This window comes from Biomphalaria glabrata, chromosome 4 (assembly GCF_947242115.1).
Source record: "Biomphalaria glabrata chromosome 4, xgBioGlab47.1, whole genome shotgun sequence".
Classification (NCBI taxonomy): Eukaryota; Metazoa; Mollusca; class Gastropoda; family Planorbidae; genus Biomphalaria; species Biomphalaria glabrata.
In genome coordinates, this window is record NC_074714.1 from 40,985,587 (window position 1) to 41,007,303 (window position 21,717).

Consider the following 21,717-nt stretch of genomic DNA (forward strand, 5'->3'; position numbering starts at 1 on the left):
CTATCTATCTATTGGTCTATCTAATATAAGTTTGTGTGTTGATATTCTTTTAGTATCTATCTATTGGACTATCTAAATGTAGGATATCTATAGTTTTATCTAATGACACCTACCAGTGTTTCTATAGACCTGTTGGTGGTTTTAATTGGGATTTATTATTTTGTTTAAATCCTGTATCAGCCAGAATTAGATCTAATGCTATTCCTATTCGTAGGTCTTGTCTAATATGTCAGTTCAATTACAAGTTTCTGTCAGCTTCCACGACCCTTCATGTAGTTAACCCATTTATCCTAAAAGCACCCCCCCTCCCCGCCATCTCCAGAGCTTTCGCCAAGACACAAATAATTCTATGCTAATCAGCTTATAAGTGACTCTCACACACAGTAATAGAATCTCAACCGCGCCCCTGATACCCTCCTCTTGCTAGCGCCAGTGGAGAAAAAAAATAGACTTCACTTCAAGGACTTCGCAATATTTGCTGAGATAATTGTCTAGCAAACTTCCACTATCCCTTCCCTTATTTTTTTTCGTCGTCTGCTATTTTCTTTTCTATTTACACACACACACACACACACTTTCTCTCTCTCACACACACACTCACAACTTAAAAAAAAAAAAAAAAAAATTCTCTTCATTTTTCCCTTACCACCACCTCCTTTCACCCATCCCCCCTTTTTTTTCTCTACTTGTTTTTGAGATCTAAACGTGACGGACGAACGGACATCAGGGCCGGCAAACTAAGCAGCCGCCTAGGGCCTCCGATTGGTTGGGGGTGGGGGTGGGGTCTCGCAAAGGACGAAAAAGAAAAAAAGAGAAACTTGGACCAAAACTCAAGCAAAGCTCTAGTGCTCTCTCGTCTGCTAGACTTGCTTTAAGTTTTGACCATGACTTAAGGTTCATTAACAAAAATTTAGATTTACTTGTTAGACTACCAATAACGAAATGCCGATGGCTTTACAAGAAGTGGTCAACAAATCGGCGCATGGGCAGTCATGAACACGATCATGGAAGATGCAGGTTCCAGCGATGCACAGGAGAGTCAGCATATCGGCTTCGATTAGAAAGATCTAGACTTATTTTTTAATTTTTCATTTGGGACCACCAGAGTCACTTTGCCTAGGTCCTCCAATTTCCTAACACCGGACAGACTGCCCACGTACAACTAACAGTGGTTTATCATGCTTCGGAACCTCTACAAATATCGTACTGTCGAGATAATTATAAATGAAACAATATTTTTCTATTTTTAGGTATACGAAAAAAGGGGAAGCATTTAAAAAAAAAAAAGAAAAACAGAATTTCGCCTTCTTGAGGGAGGTGGGGCGCTGTCGGTGGATTCTTTCTACTGTATTTAGTGTCTAGAAGTCTTATGGGTAAAGGAAATGATGAAACATAATGAGATCACAGAGTTTTGTTCCCGTTACATCCTTTTAAAAAAATGGTTTGGGAGAAACTGTAGTCTAGGAGGGGGGCTGAATGGCAGACTCCGCGCAGACGACGTCTAGAATAATGCCAACGCTAACACATAGAGGAAAATGAAAGTGTCAGGAACCAATCAGCACCAACTGGCAACTGTTCCCTCGCCCCCCCCCTCCACCTTTTTTTTCTCTCTAAAACGTCCCCCTCCCCCCACTATGAAATCTATACCTGGTCACTTGGAGACGTGCGCAAGTACGTTTTTTTTTTATGATGTGCTCCGGAGCCTCGGAGTCAAAACAAAGTGACATGGCTGACAGACTACATTACTGCTGTTTGGCGGGAAATATGGTGTCCGCCATCTTGTCATCTCCTGACTGACCGTGCTAAAGAAGGGCTGGGGAATGCATGGTATGGGGGGGGGGGCTGGTCAGATATCTCTCACTGTACAATAGATCTCTAGGTGTCAACTAATTTTCTTCTCCAATTATTATTTTTTAATTGTCTAGTTTAAAACAAAAATAAAAATGAAAAAAAAAAAAAAACTTTAGAAGTATTTTTTTCTAAGCATCGACACGGACTTATATCTATGTAGCGAAGTATAGGTCAATATATCAAAGAAGCATAATGAAGTGTGTAACTCAAACCGTACTGAGGTTTTGTTGTAACTCAAACCGTACTGAGGTTTTGTTGTAACTCAAACCGTACTGAGGTTTTGTTGTAACTCAAACCGTACTGAGGTTTTGTTGTAACTCAAACTGTACTGAGGTTTTGTTGTAACTCAAACCGTACTGAGGTTTTGTTGTAACTCAAACCGTACTGAGGTTTTGTTGTAACTCAAACCGTACTGAGGTTTTGTTGTAACTCAAACCGTACTGAGGTTTTGTTGTAACTCAAACCGTACTGAGGTTTTGTTGTAACTCAAACCGTACTGAGGTTTTGTTGTAACTCAAACCGTACTGAGGTTTTGTTGTAACTCAAACCGTACTGAGGTTTTGTTGTAACTCAAACCGTACTGAGGTTTTGTTGTAACTCAAACCGTACTGAGGTTTTGTTGTAACTCAAACCGTACTGAGGTTTTGTTGTAACTCAAACCGTACTGAGGTTTTGTTGTAACTCAAACCGTACTGAGGTTTTGTTGTAACTCAAACCGTACTGAGGTTTTGTTGTAACTCAAACCGTACTGAGGTGTTGTTGTAACTCACAACCGTACTGAGGTTTTGTTGTAACTCAAACCGTACTGAGGTTTTGTTGTAACTCAAACCGTACTGAGGTGTTGTTGTAACTCACAACCGTACTGAGGTTTTGTTGTAACTCAAACCGTACTGAGGTTTTGTTGTAACTCAAACCGTACTGAGGTGTTGTTGACATGAAACTGAAAAGTGATGACATTGTTTGTGGTGGGTGTTTTTACAACAGCTACACCCTGAAGCTTATTTGGACACTGCTTGACCCTAGTCTCAAGGACAGCAGCTGACCAAATTCAGTATTCGTTCTCTACCTCCACTGGCTCCGCTCATGCTCTGGCTTTTTTTTTGTTTGTTTGTTTGTCTTTTTGAAATGCTTTCAATCCGTTTCTTTCTTCTACTCTGGGCGTTTTAACAAGACCATGTGTTAGGAAGGAGAGCAGGAGGGTTGCAATTAACTTATTACGGGTGTCCAGTTATTATATATTCAAGCTATTCGTTCCAAATTTGTCAGTCCTGGGACCTTTTCTTTGGCTGGGTTCTTTTCGTCCCTTGAAACGGAAATCCGCTCAAAACCCATGTCATCGTGAGCTCAGGTCTTGCCCAAACACCTGCCAGAAAAGCTCTGCTCCAGTTGAGCTTGCAGAAGCATGCTAGAAGGAGTCACAGTCTCCCGTAACATTAGCACTTTTCGGAGCATCTCAAAAGAAGTAAATCTACCCCTGTACCCACGAGAAAACACGTTAAGGTCAGAGGGCACTTTTCTGCAACAGATATCACTAGCTGTATTAACTGTCACTAGAGGTCGGAATATCATATGAATTCATTTGAATAGTTCTTCGTTACCCTTCTTAGGCTCTCACTCAGGAAAGGCTTCATCAATTTTGGAAGCTACACACATGGAACAAAGGAACTGCATCTTTAGCACAGGGACTAAGATTTCTATCAGACTTAAGATCGTCTTAAATTATCCTTGAAACTGCATGATAAAATATATTGTACTAAGGTCTCTCAGATTGGAGGTGCGGTGGCTGAGCGGTAAAGCGCTTGGCTTCTAAACCGGGGGCCGGGGTTCGAATCCTGGTGAAGACTAGGATTTTTAATCTCGGGATCTCTGAGTCCACCCAGCTCTAATGGGTACCTCACATTAGTTGGGGAAAAGTAAAGGCGGTTGGTCGTTGTGCTGGCCACATGACACCCTTGTTAAACGTAGGCCACGAAACAGATGACCTTTACATCATCTGCCCTATAGACCACAAGGTCTGAAAGGGGATTTTTACTTTACTAATGACTCTCTGAACGTTTTAAGCTATTTTCTCTGTCCTTACCCCCCACCCTATTTCTCTATTCTAACTATTGTTGAAATCTTGCCTTGCCAATTTGTTAATGCAGCACGGCCACGCCCTACCAAAAGAATAACAAACAGGCAAGGCAAATAATAGTATAGGCCTACTCCTGAACAGCAATATAAGCATCAGGGTTTTAATTTTTTGTTTTGTCTTTATAATTGAAACCAAAATGTCTGAGAAGAGTCAACAGGTGGAGGCACAAGGGACACGTTTGATAAGGCGTCTCCAACAAACAAGTCTTTGTCTGAGTTGGGAGTTGTTGTTTTGTGTGTGTGTGTGTGTAGGGTCTTGAGACTTTCAGAACTTGTCTAGGCAGAGCATGATCTGATCTAAGTAAACAGGAGAAATATAACATTACTATCAATACGGCCAACGAAAGAGGCTTGTTTTTCTTATCCCCTTCCCTCAAAAAGAGTGCCCTCTTGGTACTCACCAATTATGGAGGATGGAGGTAAGGGAAGATGCGGGCTCGCGATGGGATGACGAGAGTGGATATGGATGCCTGAACAAGAGGGGGGCATTCATGTAGCTCCGCCAACCATATCAACACAGGCCTCTTGTGAACAGAATCGCTTTGAAAAAAAATTTTTTTTTTTTGGGGGGGGGGGGAGATAGTGAGAAGAGACAAAAGTGAAGAAGTGAAGAAGTGAAGACAATAAGGTGAAAGAGGTGAGACTAGACATATAGTTTCATTTATAAACTAGAGACATTTAGCACGCTAATTACACCCCACCCCATCTCACCCCACCCCCTGAAATAGACTCACTAGATAGCAAGTAAACACTACAGAAACACAGAAACACCGTCAAATGGCCATTTGTTTTTATTTCTTTCCGTATTCTAAGTGTTAGATGTACGTCAAATATAAGTATATAAATATAATAAATATAAGTATATAAATATAATAAATATAAGTATATAAATATAATAAATATAAGTATATAAATATAATAAATATAAGTATATAAATATAATAAATATAAGTATATAAATATAATAAATATAAGTATATAAATATAATAAATATAAGTATATAAATATAATAAATGTAAGTATATAAATATAATAAATATAAGTATATAAATATAATAAATATAAGTATATAAATATAATAAATATAAGTATATAAATATAATAAATATAAGTATATAAATATAATAAATGTAAGTATATAAATATAATAAATATAAGTATATAAATATAATAAATATAAGTATATAAATATAATAAATGTAAGTATATAAATATAATAAATGTAAGTATATAAATATAATAAATGTAAGTATATAAATATAATAAATATAAGTATATAAATATAATAAATATAAGTATATAAATATATTAAATATAAGTATATAAATGTAATAAATATAAGTATATAAATATAATAAATATAAGTATATAAATATAATAAATATAAGTATATAAATGTAATAAATATAAGTATATAAATATAATAAATATAAGTATATAAATATAATAAATATAAGTATATAAATATAATAAATATAAGTATATAAATATAATAAATATAAGTATATAAATGTAATAAATATAAGTATATAAATATAATAAATATAAGTATATAAATGCAATAAATATAAGTATATACATATAATAAATATAAGTATATAAATGTAACAAATATAAGTATATAAATATAATAAATATAAGTATATAAATATAACAAATATAAGTATATAAATATAACAAATATAAGTATATAAATATAAGCATACACATGCATTGTTTTACGTTTTCAATAAGTGATGAAGTTTCATTGATAAGTTGCCAAGCATCACATTATAAATGTGTACAATTCAATTCTGAGGAAAGCAAATGTATTTTTTAAAATTCTTTTTAAAGCAAGTGTTATTTTTCCTTGTGTTGTACTATATTTGATAATCACTTTTAGTTATTGTGCTATTTGTTTTCCAACTTTTCAAACAATCCGGTTGTAAAAACGTGTTAGGTTCTACTCGACATACCATCAAGTCTGAGTGCTGGCCTTTACAGACAAAATAAAACTGAATTCCTTTCGCACTCCTCGTGATTTTCTAAATGCTCCATAACCCCCCCCCCCCCCCAAGAAAAAAAAAAAAAAACTCCACAGGACATCCGGGTTTTCCAAACAGCTTTAGCATAAGACTATGTGCCAAATGCGTATGGGTCTCATACTTCTCTTCAACAAGACCCAAGCAAAACGACATGTTGAAAAAACAACTCCAAATGTAGAGAACAGGACTTGTTCTAAAATCTCTTTGTTATTGCTCGATTAGAGTAGAACCCGAATATGTAGATAGACGTAAAAGTCAGAGGGCGCGATGTGTTCATTAAGTGCTTTAAATGTCCCTGGACCATGTCACAGAGTGCTTTGCCATTTTTCAATTTTCGGTTGCTCCACTTTGAAATGGAGGCGCGACGACCCAAAATGAACTGTCCCTAGAGTAAATCGGGGTTTGCCTTTGGGGCAATCATTCGGGCGAGAAGTCGCATCGGAGACACACTGAGCGACTGAGGGAAAAGTAGAATCAAAGGCCAATAAAAGGAAATGCACTCCCAAAGAAACAAATTCATGAATGTCATTAAAAGAATAATAATAAATATAATTTAGGTCTACATGTCCTCTTTTTTTTTTTTATTTTAGTTTTTTTTTCCCCTTTTAAAACTGTCCTTCGAAAGAATTTCAACAGAATTTTATTGTAGCCGGTTGCTTGAAAATTATTTTGGCTGTTTTATTGTAAGTTCAAAATTTTTGAAAACAAATGTTGTGTATGGTAAGAACTCCTGAACGTCGCAAATAAAGGCCAAAGAATGTAAGAGATTACGGTAAAAAATGAAAACAAAGAAAAACAATTCTAATATGAAATAATTCATATCTCTGATCGGATCGGACTGGATGGGATCAGATCTGATCAGGTCGAATCGGATCTGATCGTATCCGATAAGATCGTTGTTGATCGTATCGAATCGAATCTGATTGGACCGTCATGGAAAAGTACGGGAATCGAATACACATTCACGTTATTAGCGTGACGCTAAATATCAACTTCGTTTCCAGTTTCAGGAACGTCCATACTTTGAACAAACTTTTCTCGTCCATTCATCGTGAATCCACCAGCCATGACTAGAGTGTACGCTTATAGTAGGAAGTAATGTTTTCCCTTTAGGTAGTCCTAGACGACATTGGGACATAATGGTCTAACAAACTAAACTGATAGTTTCTCATCAAATCCACTAGACAATATCATTAAAAGTAGATCTACGCACTTTGTTAATTAATCAAATCGTTTCGGAGACCATCAGATGAAACTAACGTCATCTCGCTGCAGATGGTCGAAAATTATTCCAATGTGGAAAACTGAAAGTAATGCAAGAATTTTCAGGTTTATACTTCAGGATAGTATGAAAACACGCTCATTTATGTAGATTTGATTTAATTTATAGAAGTGGGTCAGGGAGCTCTTCACGTTTTATAGAAGTGGGTCAGGGAGCTCTTCACATTTGGAAGAGTTCTGTACATAGTCTCGTGGAACTGGCTCAGTTAGGACGAAAATCTGTAGAAAAACTAAATGGCTGTCTTGTGCTCTAAAGAGATATAAGCGCAAGTATAAACATGTATTTCTGCTCCTTTTAAAGTATAAACATGTATTTCTGTTCCTTATTAAGTATAAACATGTATTTCTGCTCCTTATAAAGTATAAACATGTATTTCTGTTCCTTATTAAGTATAAACATGTATTTCTGTTCCTTATTAAGTATAAACATGTATGCTGAAGTCATTTCTGTTCCCTACGATTAATTTGAAAACAGTAATGTTGACATTTGTGCTTTGCATATTAACCTTGGCACAACACAAAAAGGTAATGGGCCAATACCGCGTACCTCCCTCAACACTTTTAGTTATGGAGGTGTGATAAGGATCAAATTTCGTTGATACAGCCGGGACTCGGGTAAAAGGGTTTGAGGAATGGGCTGATGGGATAGGAAGAGGGGAGGGGGGTAGTTGCGACCTTAATTTTTTTTTCTTTGAGGTTAATGCGAAAGGCATTTTTATGTGTGTAGTGTCTCACGGCCACACGTCACGATTGGCTGATTTACCGTCATTACACACGGCACAGCAACATTTAGTGATTTGACACACACGATTCCTAACACACATTTTGTATCTATACATATAATGGCAACATATTTGTGACAGAACTATATTACAGAGAGAATAAACGAAAAGTTGTAAACTCTATAACAGCTACATGTTACCTTCGACATTAGGAACTTATTATTTGCCATTTCATCTCTTTGCCTTGACCCTTAATATATGAATATGCAATATAACAATAAAATATACAAGTTAGCTCATATACTTTTTGTATAAAGTCTACTTATCATGGTCGATGATAGAACTTGTTGAGCGATATGTCAAGTATAATGATGATAACGCTGTTGTTGTTATTGTTTGTTGTTTTGGCATAGATCGTAACATTTCTAATCGGTATTGATTTGAATTGAAATGTATATGTCGAGACATCACATGAAATACGATTCATTGAATTGAGTAATCTCTCTGCCACTGAATGAACTCAATACAACCGGAAATGACGACTAAAGGAGCTCTTCCTTCGCGATCGAAGATGAGCACATTTCTCATTTCCTATGGACTCGAAGATGAATGTAAATTCCAATCCTCGCTTAAAAAAAACGGCCGCATACGTGGCATGGGTGGGTTTGTTCAGTTGCAGATAGACCTGCTTTTTCTCTCAGCTTTTTGTAGGTTCGGCGCTCTTTCGCCCTGGCCACTCTTCTTGCCTCGAATCTCGAGACTCCGAGACTCACAGCTCCACGCCATGAGGAGCGATCGAGAGCTAGTGCTTCCCAGCCGTGAATGTCGATATCGCATCCCTTGAAGGAGCTGATGTACTAAAGTACATTCAAATATAAAAGGTTAATTAATCTTTTCAATGTCAGGTTCTCTACCTATTCCATCCTACAACCCCGCCCCCCCCCCTCCCTTTTTTTGTTAGCACTTTTCGTTTAAAAAATACTTTCATGTTTGTTGAACTTACCTTTAGCTCGGAGCATTATATTTAAATAGTAACACTGGATGGTAACTTGTATTAAGTAAGTAAATAACCTCTAATACTAATTATTACAAATCCTACGGCGTCCCCTGGATCTACATTTATTGAACTGAAAGTGTTTCCAGTGTCGGTGATGCTTTGAGTCCCTCCATTATTAGATTTACTAATTATGCTAATTTATTAAAACAAGGTGGTCCGTTGGGTAATACGCGCGGGAGATGTGGACCGCAATGAGAGATGAGGGATCTGAGGCTCTACGGGTGTCCGCGTAGACGCCTATCTTCAAAGCAAGTTTTGATAACAGTTGAACGTTACGGGAACCTACTCACTTTAATAGCTATTAGGCTAACAGTTATATATATATATATATATATATATATATATATATATATATATATATATATATATATATATATATATATTTATATATATATATATATATATATATATATATTATATATATATATATATTGAAGGGTTCGTTATTACACTGCTGGTGACATAACATATTGTTAGTATCATAGCTTTACATTGGCGCGCTAATGTGGTAAACAATACTACACATTTAAAAAAGCAACATTAGCAGCCATCAGATCAATGATTTCTTGTGTCACGCTTCAATTCAAAATACAAAACATCATCTTGGCATTTCTCAAGTTACGAAACTTTAATATTTAGCAATATCTTTTCGAAAAGAAGAGCCCATTTCAATGCAGTTAGCACCAAGTTATGTAGCGTCCCAATATAACACAAACACACAACAGTTCCTAGCCCCTTCAGTCCCGGAAGTTGTCTCGAGACAAAGGTGTAATGATACGGAGGAGAGGGGGGCCTGTAGCCACACAAATCTGCGTTGGTGTGTCTCTAGAAATCCACATTAAATAATATATTATAATCTACCGCTGAGGATCAACACCTGGTTGGCTGATATACCCAGTGTTTAGAGCTGCACACCAGTGTAATTTGACCTCTTTTCTCGATTTCTATAACTGAAAATTGGGAGATTACAAATTAAAAATAAGTTACCATTAAATGTATTTAAGGGATGTAGAGAAAGAAAAAGTACGGAAAACTTTATTTACAAAACAATCGATAATAATACACTGATTAATCATAACAACATAACAGCCCAACTAAGAGTACGAGGCAGGATTTGTTTCTAAAAGAGTTACCTGCCTTCTGTTGCAAGCATTCTAAGCAGCGTACACATTTAATGACATCACTAGATCTAGTCTGTAACACAATATAATCAGCACTAAGTTTCTCCAAGTTACTAACACAGTCAACGGCGATGTAGTCTGACCTTCATTCATTCATCTCTCTCTGCTATTTCTTCGGTATTCAACTACCAAATAGTTGATTAAAATTGTTTCGTTACGAATTTTTTTTTTAATTAAAGGAATACAACTTGCAAAACTACATTTTTTTAAATGACATTTTGAATGTAAGAGCAGAGCAGAGCCTGACAATTGTAATGTTCTATAATATAATATAATATAATATAATATAATATAATATAATATAATATAATATAATATAATATAATATAATATAATATAATATAATATAATATAATATAATATAATATAATATAATATAATATAATATAATATAATATAATATAATATAATATAATATAATATAATATAATATAATATAATATAATATAATATAATATAATATAATATAATATAATATAATATAATATAATATAATATAATATAATATAATATAATATAATATAATATAATATAATATAATATAATATAATATAATATAATATAATATAATATAATATAATATAATATAATATAATATAATATAATATAATATAATATAATATAATATAATATAATATAATATAATATAATATAATATAATATAATATAATAATGGTCACATGATTATTCTCAGCACGGGACCTTACGGCAGCTAGTGTCACAAGTCAAAAAGTCCCGCGCCTTTGAAGCTCGCCCTCAGCCGTAAGAGTTGATCCAGGGCTGTCAACCCCCCCTTTCATTTCGTCACGGTAGTGGGGCGGGCTGGAAATCTGATAGGAGCCCGAGAAGAATGAGATGGGAGGGGCCCAAGTCTGCCAGGGAACACAAACGCCGAGGGTACGCTACGAGTGCTATTAAAGCGATGTTCTTTTTACGTTTTGGGTTATTCTTTTCAATTTTATTTTGTTTTATTTTTTTAATTTGTTTTTGAACTAACGAAACAAAACACCCAAACAGAAACAAATGTGGCTCTGATAACAAACACAACTTTTCTGTTTCTTGTTGATGTTCACAGTGTTAAAAAACTTTGAGAGAACAGTCTATCCCTTAGTGTGGGAACTTTTGCTCAGAGATTATCATTCTATGCAAATTGTGGATTCTGGTCATTTCGGAGAATTTTCTAGCAATTACCTGACCAGACGTCAGGCGTTTTTCTATCAATCAATCTATCTATCTATCTATCTATCTATCTATCTATCTATCTATCTATCTATCTATCTATCTATCTATCTATCTATCTGTCTGTCTGTCTGTCTGTCTATCTATCGCTATATAAACAGTATATATACATGGCAATCAGGGCCGGTCTTACAGATTGCGGGACCCTATTCAAAACGGACTGTGCGTGGTCCAGTCTGGGTAGGGATAACGATAATAAGTGAAAATTAAGATTTTGTATTAGAAAATATTTTTGTCTCTGCATTTTTTTTTATACTTTACTAAGTACAAATCACGGTCAAATTAAGTTTACGGGCCATCTTCAGTAAATGGTAGTTTTCCAACAAAAATCCTGTAAACATTCAGATCTGCCTTTTAGATTTACTATCGACTAGCAAAATATCGCTTTTGATTTGTTTTTTACAATTTCAGATTTTCATGACTTTTCGTATATTTTGCCATTTCATGAGATTTTCGGGAACTCCAGAAATATCTCTAGGCCGCGGTAACCCTTTAATAATAAGTTAAAATGGTTTAATTTAATAATTTACACCTAGAGTTAGCGCGGGGCCTATGAAAGTGCGGGGCCCACTGCAGTGGCCTAACGCCGGCCCTTCTACCCGGTCTCCTCACGCATCAGTTATTGTTCCGTAGGTTTCATATTTCAGGTTTTTATTTTGTCCAAGCACATATATATCAATTTGGTTATTGAATATTATTTGTATTTCATCAGAGTGCCGCCAGGCGGGCCGGTACGACTTGTGCCAACTGTTCCACTGCTACAACTACACTCTGGAGGAGGAACCCAAGCGGTGACCCCGTCTGTAACGCATGTGGCCTTTACTACAAGCTCCACAATGTGAGTATGCTTCCCTTTGAATTGTTTCTATTATATTATATCATATTTTAAAAAAAAATAATGTTTAGACAGATGACACTTTCACTTACAATTACACACACGACAAACATTGTAACGTCCAGGCCACATAGCACTGTCTAGCAGTCAAAAGTTATCGAGAAATTGTATATAAAGTTCATGATCATTAACAATGTATATTATTCTATCTACTTTACCACTTTTTTTTTGCGGGGGGAAGGGGAAGGGGAAGCCTACGACAAAGGCATGTGCTGTAGTTATAGTGGACACAAAGGAAATTGACCTAAATGATTTCTATGTATATCTGGTATCTACTTTTTTGCATATAAATTTTATATCCTATATTTCTTTTAATCGAATATGACTTCTCTACTTCACATCATAAAATGTGAGATTTCGTCTTTAATATAAAAATTCTAAACTGTATAGATATTTTTTTTTTCAAATATAGGGATAATTCTATATATAAAACGTAATTAAGAAAAAAAAAAAAACTAAAAAAATTTTTTTAAAGTATTATCACGTTATCGTCAAACTTTTTATTTTCTAGTTCATATTTTATTATCTCCCTTTGTACGCGGGCGTTGCCTTTTGATGAGGAGACAATATCACGGGAACGTGTATGCGCGCTTAGGATAAGATTTGTTGGGGAGGGGGGGGGGGCTTGAGGTCCAGGCGCGAAGTGCTTCATATAGGCCGTTTTTATTTTGTCATCCAATGACATCATTAATGTGCTACGGAAATGGTAGGTGGCCTGGCTAATTGTACGCCCTGGGCAAGGCCCCAAGGCCGACCCGCAGTCTTCTGGTAATGTCCCATGCGAAAAGGATGATCTTAAAGATAATGTGGGAAATGAGTTGTCATTAAACATCAAAATAACATTCAGGACATTTTTAATGTCGACACTATATATCATTAGAATAAACAACAACAAAATAGTGCCTTTATTATGTGAAATTAGTTGACTAAATGGTTGGGTAAACTCTTGAGTGAGTATACACTGCTGTGCCTTGACATATCTTGATAGAATTGTAAATAATAATAATAATAATAATAAATCTTTATTATTCATTAGGAAATGTGTCTTACAATTTGTACATTACAACAAACGAAACTGTGTATATTACGTGTGTACATTCAAAACAAGACGAGTGATAAACAAAAAAAAAAGCCATTAAAACTGCTTTTAAAATAAAAAACAAATCTTATACGAAGTGTAATTGTGTCAATTAATCTGGATCAGGCATGCATTTAAATTAGTGATAGATCTAGGCCAACAACAATAAATCTGTGCGATTTGAAATATTTTTACCAATTGATTTTGTTTAGTGCTATTTCATGCTGTTAGCTTTCTCTATGCGCTATGATCCTATCACTTATCTGGACCAGTTGGGGAAATAGGGGGGGGGACTAGAAAGAAAGGGAGATCTGGGTGAAGTTTACCGTAATCACTTTGTAAAAGCATTTATTTAAAAACATTTATCATGGCAATTGTTTGTTTCAAACAAACTCTAAAGCGGCGACCTATGAATGGAACTAATTCAGCTTATACCAACATTTCAGTAAAGTACAATTTCTTTCCCTTGTTCGAGATACCAAACAAAATAACTAATTACCATTAATTTTTTGACTAATTTAGTTTTTTTTTTTTTTAAAGTTGATTCTTGTGTTGTCACGTAAAAGAAATAATTGTGCGAAATTTCAGCTGGATCCGAGATTGGGTGTGGGAGAAATAACGTGTAACATTTTTTTCCAGACAGACACAAACAGGCAGAAAGCCAGACAGAGTAAGTTGATGTAAGCTTTGTAATAAAAATATCATTGAAAACATTTCATTGAAGTCCTGCCTTTGAAGACATTTCAATGAAGACATTTCAATGAAGACATTTCAATGAAGACATTTCAATGAAGACATTTCGATGAAGACATTTCGATGAAGACATTTCAATGAAGACATTTCAATGAAGACATTTCAAGTCGAAAAAACACACACACACACATAGAGCTACACATCTTTGAGTTGTCTAAAAACTATCAAGTAAATTGAGCATACAGCAATCTAAGTCATGGCTTTTGTTTTTCTCTGGCCAAAGTCTGACGCTGCTCTTTCTATTATTCGGCTCTAATCCAATCTCCATTGTTACAATAAATGAACACTGTGACATCAGTGTTACAATCTGTTCCTCATTCAAATATAATGACACGGAATCAGCAAAGAAAGAAACTAAATTTGATTTATAAGAGTTGGCAGGTATTTGTTGTCATGTCAACACTTATGGCGTCTTTATTACGCCTGATGAGAAAAGATGGAGACAGCAATGATTCAGCTGACAACCTATCACATTTTCTTGTTCTCCTCCAGCAGACATTCCATTATTGCGAACACTCGTCCGTTCACACCTGAAGTCATTGTTACGGGTTCACGAGTAATTTTTTTTTTGTTTGTTTGTAACGGGAGGGAGTTGGATAACCGAATAACTTTTTGTTTTTTTCTCACTCGCCCCAGTCAGGTTGTTTCACAGTCATGGATACTCTTGTATTTGTATGACTCATAATTCAATCAAGCGTTAAATGTTAAGAGCGATGCCCAGATTGACAGGTAGTGTAAACATGGATGGCATCTTTGCCTCTTGTTGCATGGGGTCAGTGTTAAGTTGTTATTCTTGGAACTAACGCGAACTCCTAGGTTGATCTCAGTTAGTCCCCTGACTATTGTTTTTCCGAGTCTTGTCCGACTTATGCCCACTAAAGCCAAGGAGAGATCATCACAATGCTTATTTACCTACCAACACGACCTGTCATGACGTGTTTATCTACCGGACTGCAAAACTCAATGGGCCGTTTCTGGCTTGTTGACTTTCGGACGCAAATAACCGTTCCTACGCTATCTATTGAACAACCCATCGTACCCCCTCCACCTTTTCCAGCCCAGAGGGGGTACTTGTCGCCTCCTTTAGAAAGGTCCAGGACAGTGGCTGATATAATCACAATACAGAGCTGGCCAATGGCCACACCTCAGCCCATTCAACGGCGTCAAAGGAACGCAGGCAATCTGTTCTTATATCAGACTATTAAAAGAGAGCGGTCTCTAAGTTGCTCGCGGTTGAGGGGAGGACTTCGACAGTCGATCCAACGAGAAACGGGACATTAAGATGGCCGTTACAGCATCAAACGGACAGTAATGTGTCGCTGGTCACCCGCGGAGCTCGGCTGGACACGACTTTTAATTTGGAAGCGCTGATTATGAGACAGACAAACCGATGACCTCCGGGTAGTGTCCGAACAATGAAACTCGGAAATACCAAGATCCAGAGATTGCAAGGACATACGTTGGTCACTTCCCTAAAACTGAATAATATAGACGTATAGTACGATATCGTAACATTCAGGTGACTTTGTTATCATGTCACTATGACATACGTGTCAAGTTGTCATCGCTGGCCTAGGTAATTTCATGCTCACAGTTGCCGTATTTCAATTATCAGTTTCTTGATTGACATCACGCCCGACACCATAAAAGCACACGGATCTAGATAAGTATATCATAGCTTTATTATGATTTTTCAGACAGGGGCGTAGGTCACCAAAATGTGAGTGGTAGTGGAGAGTTAAACATCCCAGTCATGTGGAAACAAAAGAGATATATAAGCGATAGATATATTTATTTATATTTATATATATATACATTTGTATATACATATATATAAAAGAAGAAAGAAGAGGGCATCAAAGTTACAGTTGTTCCTAAAATACATTATTTATACTTTTTGTTATCGCAAAGTTAGTGCAGCAGCAGGTGCTTAGCAATTAACATGAAAAGAGATCGCGAACATTTTTTAGTCATGACTACTTTGAGATACGAGTCCTGTTCTTAGAATAAGACTATTAGTAGGACGGGCTGCACAGACTTTGTTTGCATAATAAAAGTTCAAGTCTGACATTTTCTACTTTATAATTGAAACTTATGGAGATCCATATTGCCTTATTGAAATATCGCTTGGTCTATCTTTTTAATTCAAGAATCTTTGTTATTAATGAGGTGATTAGATCTAGAAACTTATCACTTAATTATTTTATAATGTGGGTGAAAATGAGGAACTATAAAAAATATAATAAATTGCTAGCTAATCTGAAACCGCACCGGAAATATCTTTCCCCCATTAAGGTTGATAGTCATTGGACATAAGTGTAAACAGTAAGTGATTCATATATATTGAAAAAGCAATGTCTGAATATAAGGAAAAGTCATGACTTTATTCTTTCGACGTTCACACATTTATCATTTTCTGAATAAGAGTTTTTGACTAGACCAACTCAATATTATCCTTTAAATGGGGCTCCGCTTCGAAACTTCCGTCTCTGTCATCAGACACCAAAATCAAAGAGCTGAAATGCGCACAATACTTTCGCTGTATAGCCTAGAGATCTATTAGACTTTAAAGTTTAAATTGTTTTCTTTGTCACAAAAGTTTTTGACCCAAGCTTTATTGAGATTCGGATAATTCTTTTCAAAGTATAAAATAATTCAAATAAAGTTTTTAAAAAGTTGAAGATTAAAAAAAAAATGCAATCCTACGCGCACCCTTACTTTGACATCCGGCTGGAGGAGCGGGAAAGATTGAAGTAGTTTTAACTGGCCAATAGGCGAGAACAACTTTCTGCTTTATTCCTCTTCTCACTCCCTTGAGACGGGAGAAAGTTACAAAAGGGGCGCCGCTTCCACCCTCTCCACATGACAGTCTGAAGATTTCCTATTGTTCGAGGGATCAAACCCGCCCCCATTCTCTTCTCCCCTCCAGCCCACAGTCCGGCCAGACGTACCCTGGGAGGTAGCAAGGTAACTAGCGTTTAGTTTAACTTTTTTTTAAAAGCCTAACAGACTTTCTGTGTTGTACCCGCAGCCCGAGGGCGCTCAGGGAGCTACTGTGGTATTAATGGGAACTTTTAGAACAGAGGGCATCAACTGGGCGACTCCCGCCCTTGATTGGTCTTGAATGATGGCGTTCTGTCAAACCCGAAAAAAACAACAACCTTGAAATGTTTGACAATCCAAGACTTGTCTTTCTTTTTTTTTTTTTTTGTCCATCTTTGAGCATGTACAGTTGAAGGAGACGAAACAAAGAACCAAAACAATACCACATACGGGGGACTATAATCCACAACACATTAGTGCGTACTTTAGCAAACCTCAAAGTACAAAAAGTTGGTATTGATATCTTTACATTTTATAATAAATAATTTTAATATCAAATCAATTAAATTAATTATTATGATAAATTCTGTGTTCCTTTAGATCAATTTTTAACTTCTTAACCAAACAAAGAAATGGATAAACCTAATGGATGACCAGAGTCTCTTTTTTCACCTTTAATATGAACTAAATCATTGGTATATTGGGTGATACATAAGATAGTGTTATAGGATGTAATTATGTGTATTATAATAGCATAAAATTCTCTGTAAAAGAACTTGTGTTCTCTCGTAAACTTCTTCGCTCCAACCTCTCTCTCTCTCTCTCTCTCTCTCTCTCTCTCTTTCTCCTCCGTATGTCTCTTTCTCTCTCTCTCTAATTTGAATATAAAACTAACTTTAGCAATAGGAGGTGGGAAACTAAAGGTGTTTGGGCAGTTCTGTACGGGGACACTCATAAAAAAAATGTCCGCTACCTTTTAGGAAGCTTGACGATTACTGGCCCGTGGAGCCGCTGGTCATTTGACTGTCAGACTCACCTCTTGTCCTCGCCTAGTTGCGCCCTATTCGTTTGGCCATTTTTTGTTCCCCAGCCTTCCTCTTTACAAAGCGGCCCGGCAAACCGCCGACATCCCCCAGATAATAATCCCACCAAGAAAATTATGCCTTTCCAGCCAAGTGAACGGACAGACGGAAACCCGAGCACTGCTTCTTTTTCCGTCGGGGGTTGCAGAATGAAAGGGCGTGGAGGGGGGAAAGGGCGTCTAGAGACTCCCCTCTGGCCTTTGGATATGCTTTAAATCTGTCCGTCTCTTTCTTTTACCCTTGAAGTTTCTTTTTAGTCACATTGGAGGCCCCAGCTTTTTTTTTTTAACAAGACCATGTGTTAGGAAGGGGTACCAGAGTGTTGCAATTAGCTTATTACAGGTGTCCAGTTATTATCAATTCAAGCTATTTGTCCGTCATTTGTCAGTCCTGGGACATTTTCTTTGCCCGGGTTCTTTTCGTCACTTGAAAAGGAAGTGAGTAAGGAGAGAGCCCTGCAAGTAGTGAGGAATCCTGCAAGAAGTGAGGAACCCTGCAAGTAGTGAGGAGCCCTGCAAGTAGTGAGGAGCCTCGCAAGTAGTGAGGAGCCCCGCAAGTAGTGAGGAGCCCTGTTATAAGTGTGACAACTTTAAATTTAAAAAAAAGATCTTTACCTGTGTTCCATATAGTTTGTGTTGTATTGGGTAAAGTAACTTAATCATGTCTGTACAATGTATACTAAAATAAAGTGAAGGATTAACCTATTTCGAAATAAGCTCCGGTAAAAACTAATTAACAATTCCAATTCCAGTTATTACATTTTTTTTTTATAAATGTCAATATGTAAAGAGAATTTTTACTCTCCCTTCGCCCCGATAAAATTCACACTGGCCGAGTGGTAAATCGCTGGGCTTCCAAACCGGAGACCGGGGTTCGAAACCTGGTGAATACTAGGATTTTTAATTTCAGCATCTTCGGTCGCCTCTGAGTCCACCCAACTCTAATGGGTACCTGGCATTAGTTTGGGAACAGTAAAGGCGGTTGGTCGTTGTGCTGACCATATAATACTCTTGTTAACCACAGGTCACAGAAACAGGTGACCTGAGAGGTGAACTTTACTTGTTGTTTTTTTACTTTCTTCGCCCCCATGTGCATATTATTGTCCTCAGAAAAAAAAAAGCTCATTGCCACCTCTAATGTTTCTATTTACTCTTGTCGTCATTTCCCCGCCAGAACCCCAATTTCACATCCTTCCTTAGTCAGACGTGACCTCCCTATTTATCATCTCCACTCATCCGTAATCTTTTGCAATGTCAAGGTCAGACATCTTTTTATTTTTTTCTCCCTCTCAAAACGAGGATCAAACAAGGCCGAGTCATACCGAGTCTACGTGTAGCCAGAGGTTTGAAGGAATGTGGGGAAGGTTTGAGTGCACTAAGAGCAACCCCCTCTCCCCTACCTTGGATCTCACTTCTCCTTGTTGGCTTCCTTCAACTAGATACTCTTGAGATATGGCTATTACTCTCTGCCACATTTCTAATGATCCCGGGTTCAAATCTCAGTAAAGGTCGGTTGTAGTTGTAGTAAGGGGCTCCAAACCTTGTGACTACTCGAAATAGGGAGGTCACGTCATGTAAATAAATAAGTTACTGCTGGGCAGGACTCTTACTTTAAATGCTATCTAAACGTTGGCTCTTTGGGTCCGTAAAGGGGATACTTTACTGACTGTGTTGTCGATGTAGTTGTTTTGATGGAATAGAGTCTCTCAGAGGTGTGAACAGCTGATGAGGCACTAGCTAACACTACTTCCTGGATTACTTCGACTTTCCCTTCGCCAAACCAGTAGATCTGTTTCTCAAACTTTTTCCTGTACGGAACACTTCGCACATTCTGAGTATTTAGCGGAACACTTTGCTTATTATTTTAAGAGAGATTAATTCACGTGGTGGCCTACTAATCAGTTATTCCGATAGCTTGTGGAACACCTATTCCGGCCTCGCGGAACACTTGGTTTCAACGGAACACAGTTAGGCAAACACTGCTTCTTGTATTCGAGCTGGCGACTGTCTCCATGAAGTAATAGTATTTAGCCGAGCCCTAGTTAAGTCAAGTCATTTTGGTTTTAAACATGTTGATTCCCTCAGCTGTGATTGTCAAGACATGTGTCTTCCAGTTAATTAGGAGTGTTCTAGGACATCATTGGCAACATCGTATGCTTTGTGCTGTCCACCGGTTTTCTCAAGTTAGAACTACGTCACCTTTTCATGTCAGGCTTTGAAGCGCATACAGAAGCTGTATGGCATACACACATATTCAAACACTCGCGAAGCATACATACGTGCAGACGCACACACTCACACACACACCTTAGGTATGAGTGCAAATCCGTTCTTTCGGCGACTGCTTGGCGGCCATCCTTGATTGGACAGAAGTGACATCGTGAAAGAAAACAAGATGGTGGGGTGGGTAGAGGTTGGGGGAAGAAAGGAGGATAACAACGTAAAAAGACGTCTGCGTGCGATGCATTCAGAAAGATGTGACTATTTAGAAAGTAGAAACATTCTTGACTGCCAGTCCGTGAGGATCGAGTTCGCATCTCTAGGAAGATTTTTTTTCAATTCCAGGCTTCACGTGCGTAGATTTTTCTGAAATAAATAGGATGAACCGACCCGGTATTATTAATATCATCATCAATAGATGTGGCAGTGTGACATTAGATTTAGTAGTGTGTCCTGTGATGTGGCAGTGTGACATTAGATGTAGCAGCTTGACCTAAAATTTAGCAGTGTGACACTACATGTGGCAGTGTGTCATTACATGTGGCAGTGTGTCACTACATGTGGCAGTCTGACAATACATGTGACAGTGTGAAAAGGGTGACCTAAACATTATAGGAGATTACACACTAAACATTAACCCCAGTAATATGCTCTTTGTCTAAATTTTGAGTTTTAAGACTCAGTTTACGTTCTTGAAACAATAAAATACAGTAAGATAAAAAAATAAAAAAAAAGAAGAGCGATATGAAGAAATGTGTTGGTGATATAATGGAAGGCTATAGAAACACGTAAGAAATTGAACAGAAAAAGATTGGGAGACATTTCGAAATAAATAGACACATTTAATTACCTCTTCTACGGGATCTTAGGGCGACTCTGAGACCACCCAGCTCTAATTGGTAACTGACATTAGTTGGGGAAAAGTAAAGTTGGTTGGTCGTTGTGCTGTCCACATGACACCCTCGTTAACCGTAGGGCACGAAACAGATGACCTTTACATCATCTGCCCTATAGACCAAAGGGTCTGAAAGGGAACTTCTACGCCATAGTGAAGTTTCACTGTTGCCAATTAAATAATTCAAATTAGTAATTAATTCTAAAGAGAGATACGTTAAGTAAGTAGGGGTCCCCTTTTGGACCTTGTCGTGTGTCCAGCACAACGACCAACCACCTTTCCTTTTCCCCATCTAATCTCAGGTACCCATTGATGCTGTGTGGACCCAGAGGCGCCCTAAGGATCCAGAAATTAAAAATCCCATTCTTCATCAGGATTCAAACTCTCGGCTCCTCGTTTCAGATGCCAGTCACTTTCCCACAGCGTCTACCAATAACTATTATATAAGCAAATAAAAATACTTCGCTAATCAATATTTCCTAA

At 37.0% G+C, this 21,717-nt stretch overlaps 1 protein-coding gene across 3 annotated transcripts in view; it reads left to right on the forward strand.

Moving 5' to 3' along the window:
- Positions 1-21,717, forward strand: part of LOC106063233 (GATA-binding factor 3-like) — a 120,637-nt gene that overhangs the window by 78,222 nt on the left and 20,698 nt on the right. For all 3 annotated transcript variants that reach the window (XM_056026366.1, XM_056026365.1, XM_056026367.1), the window contains exon 5: positions 12,202-12,327. In XM_056026366.1, coding sequence (XP_055882341.1) covers positions 12,202-12,327 — 126 coding nt within the window. The remainder of the gene's footprint in view (positions 1-12,201; positions 12,328-21,717) is intronic.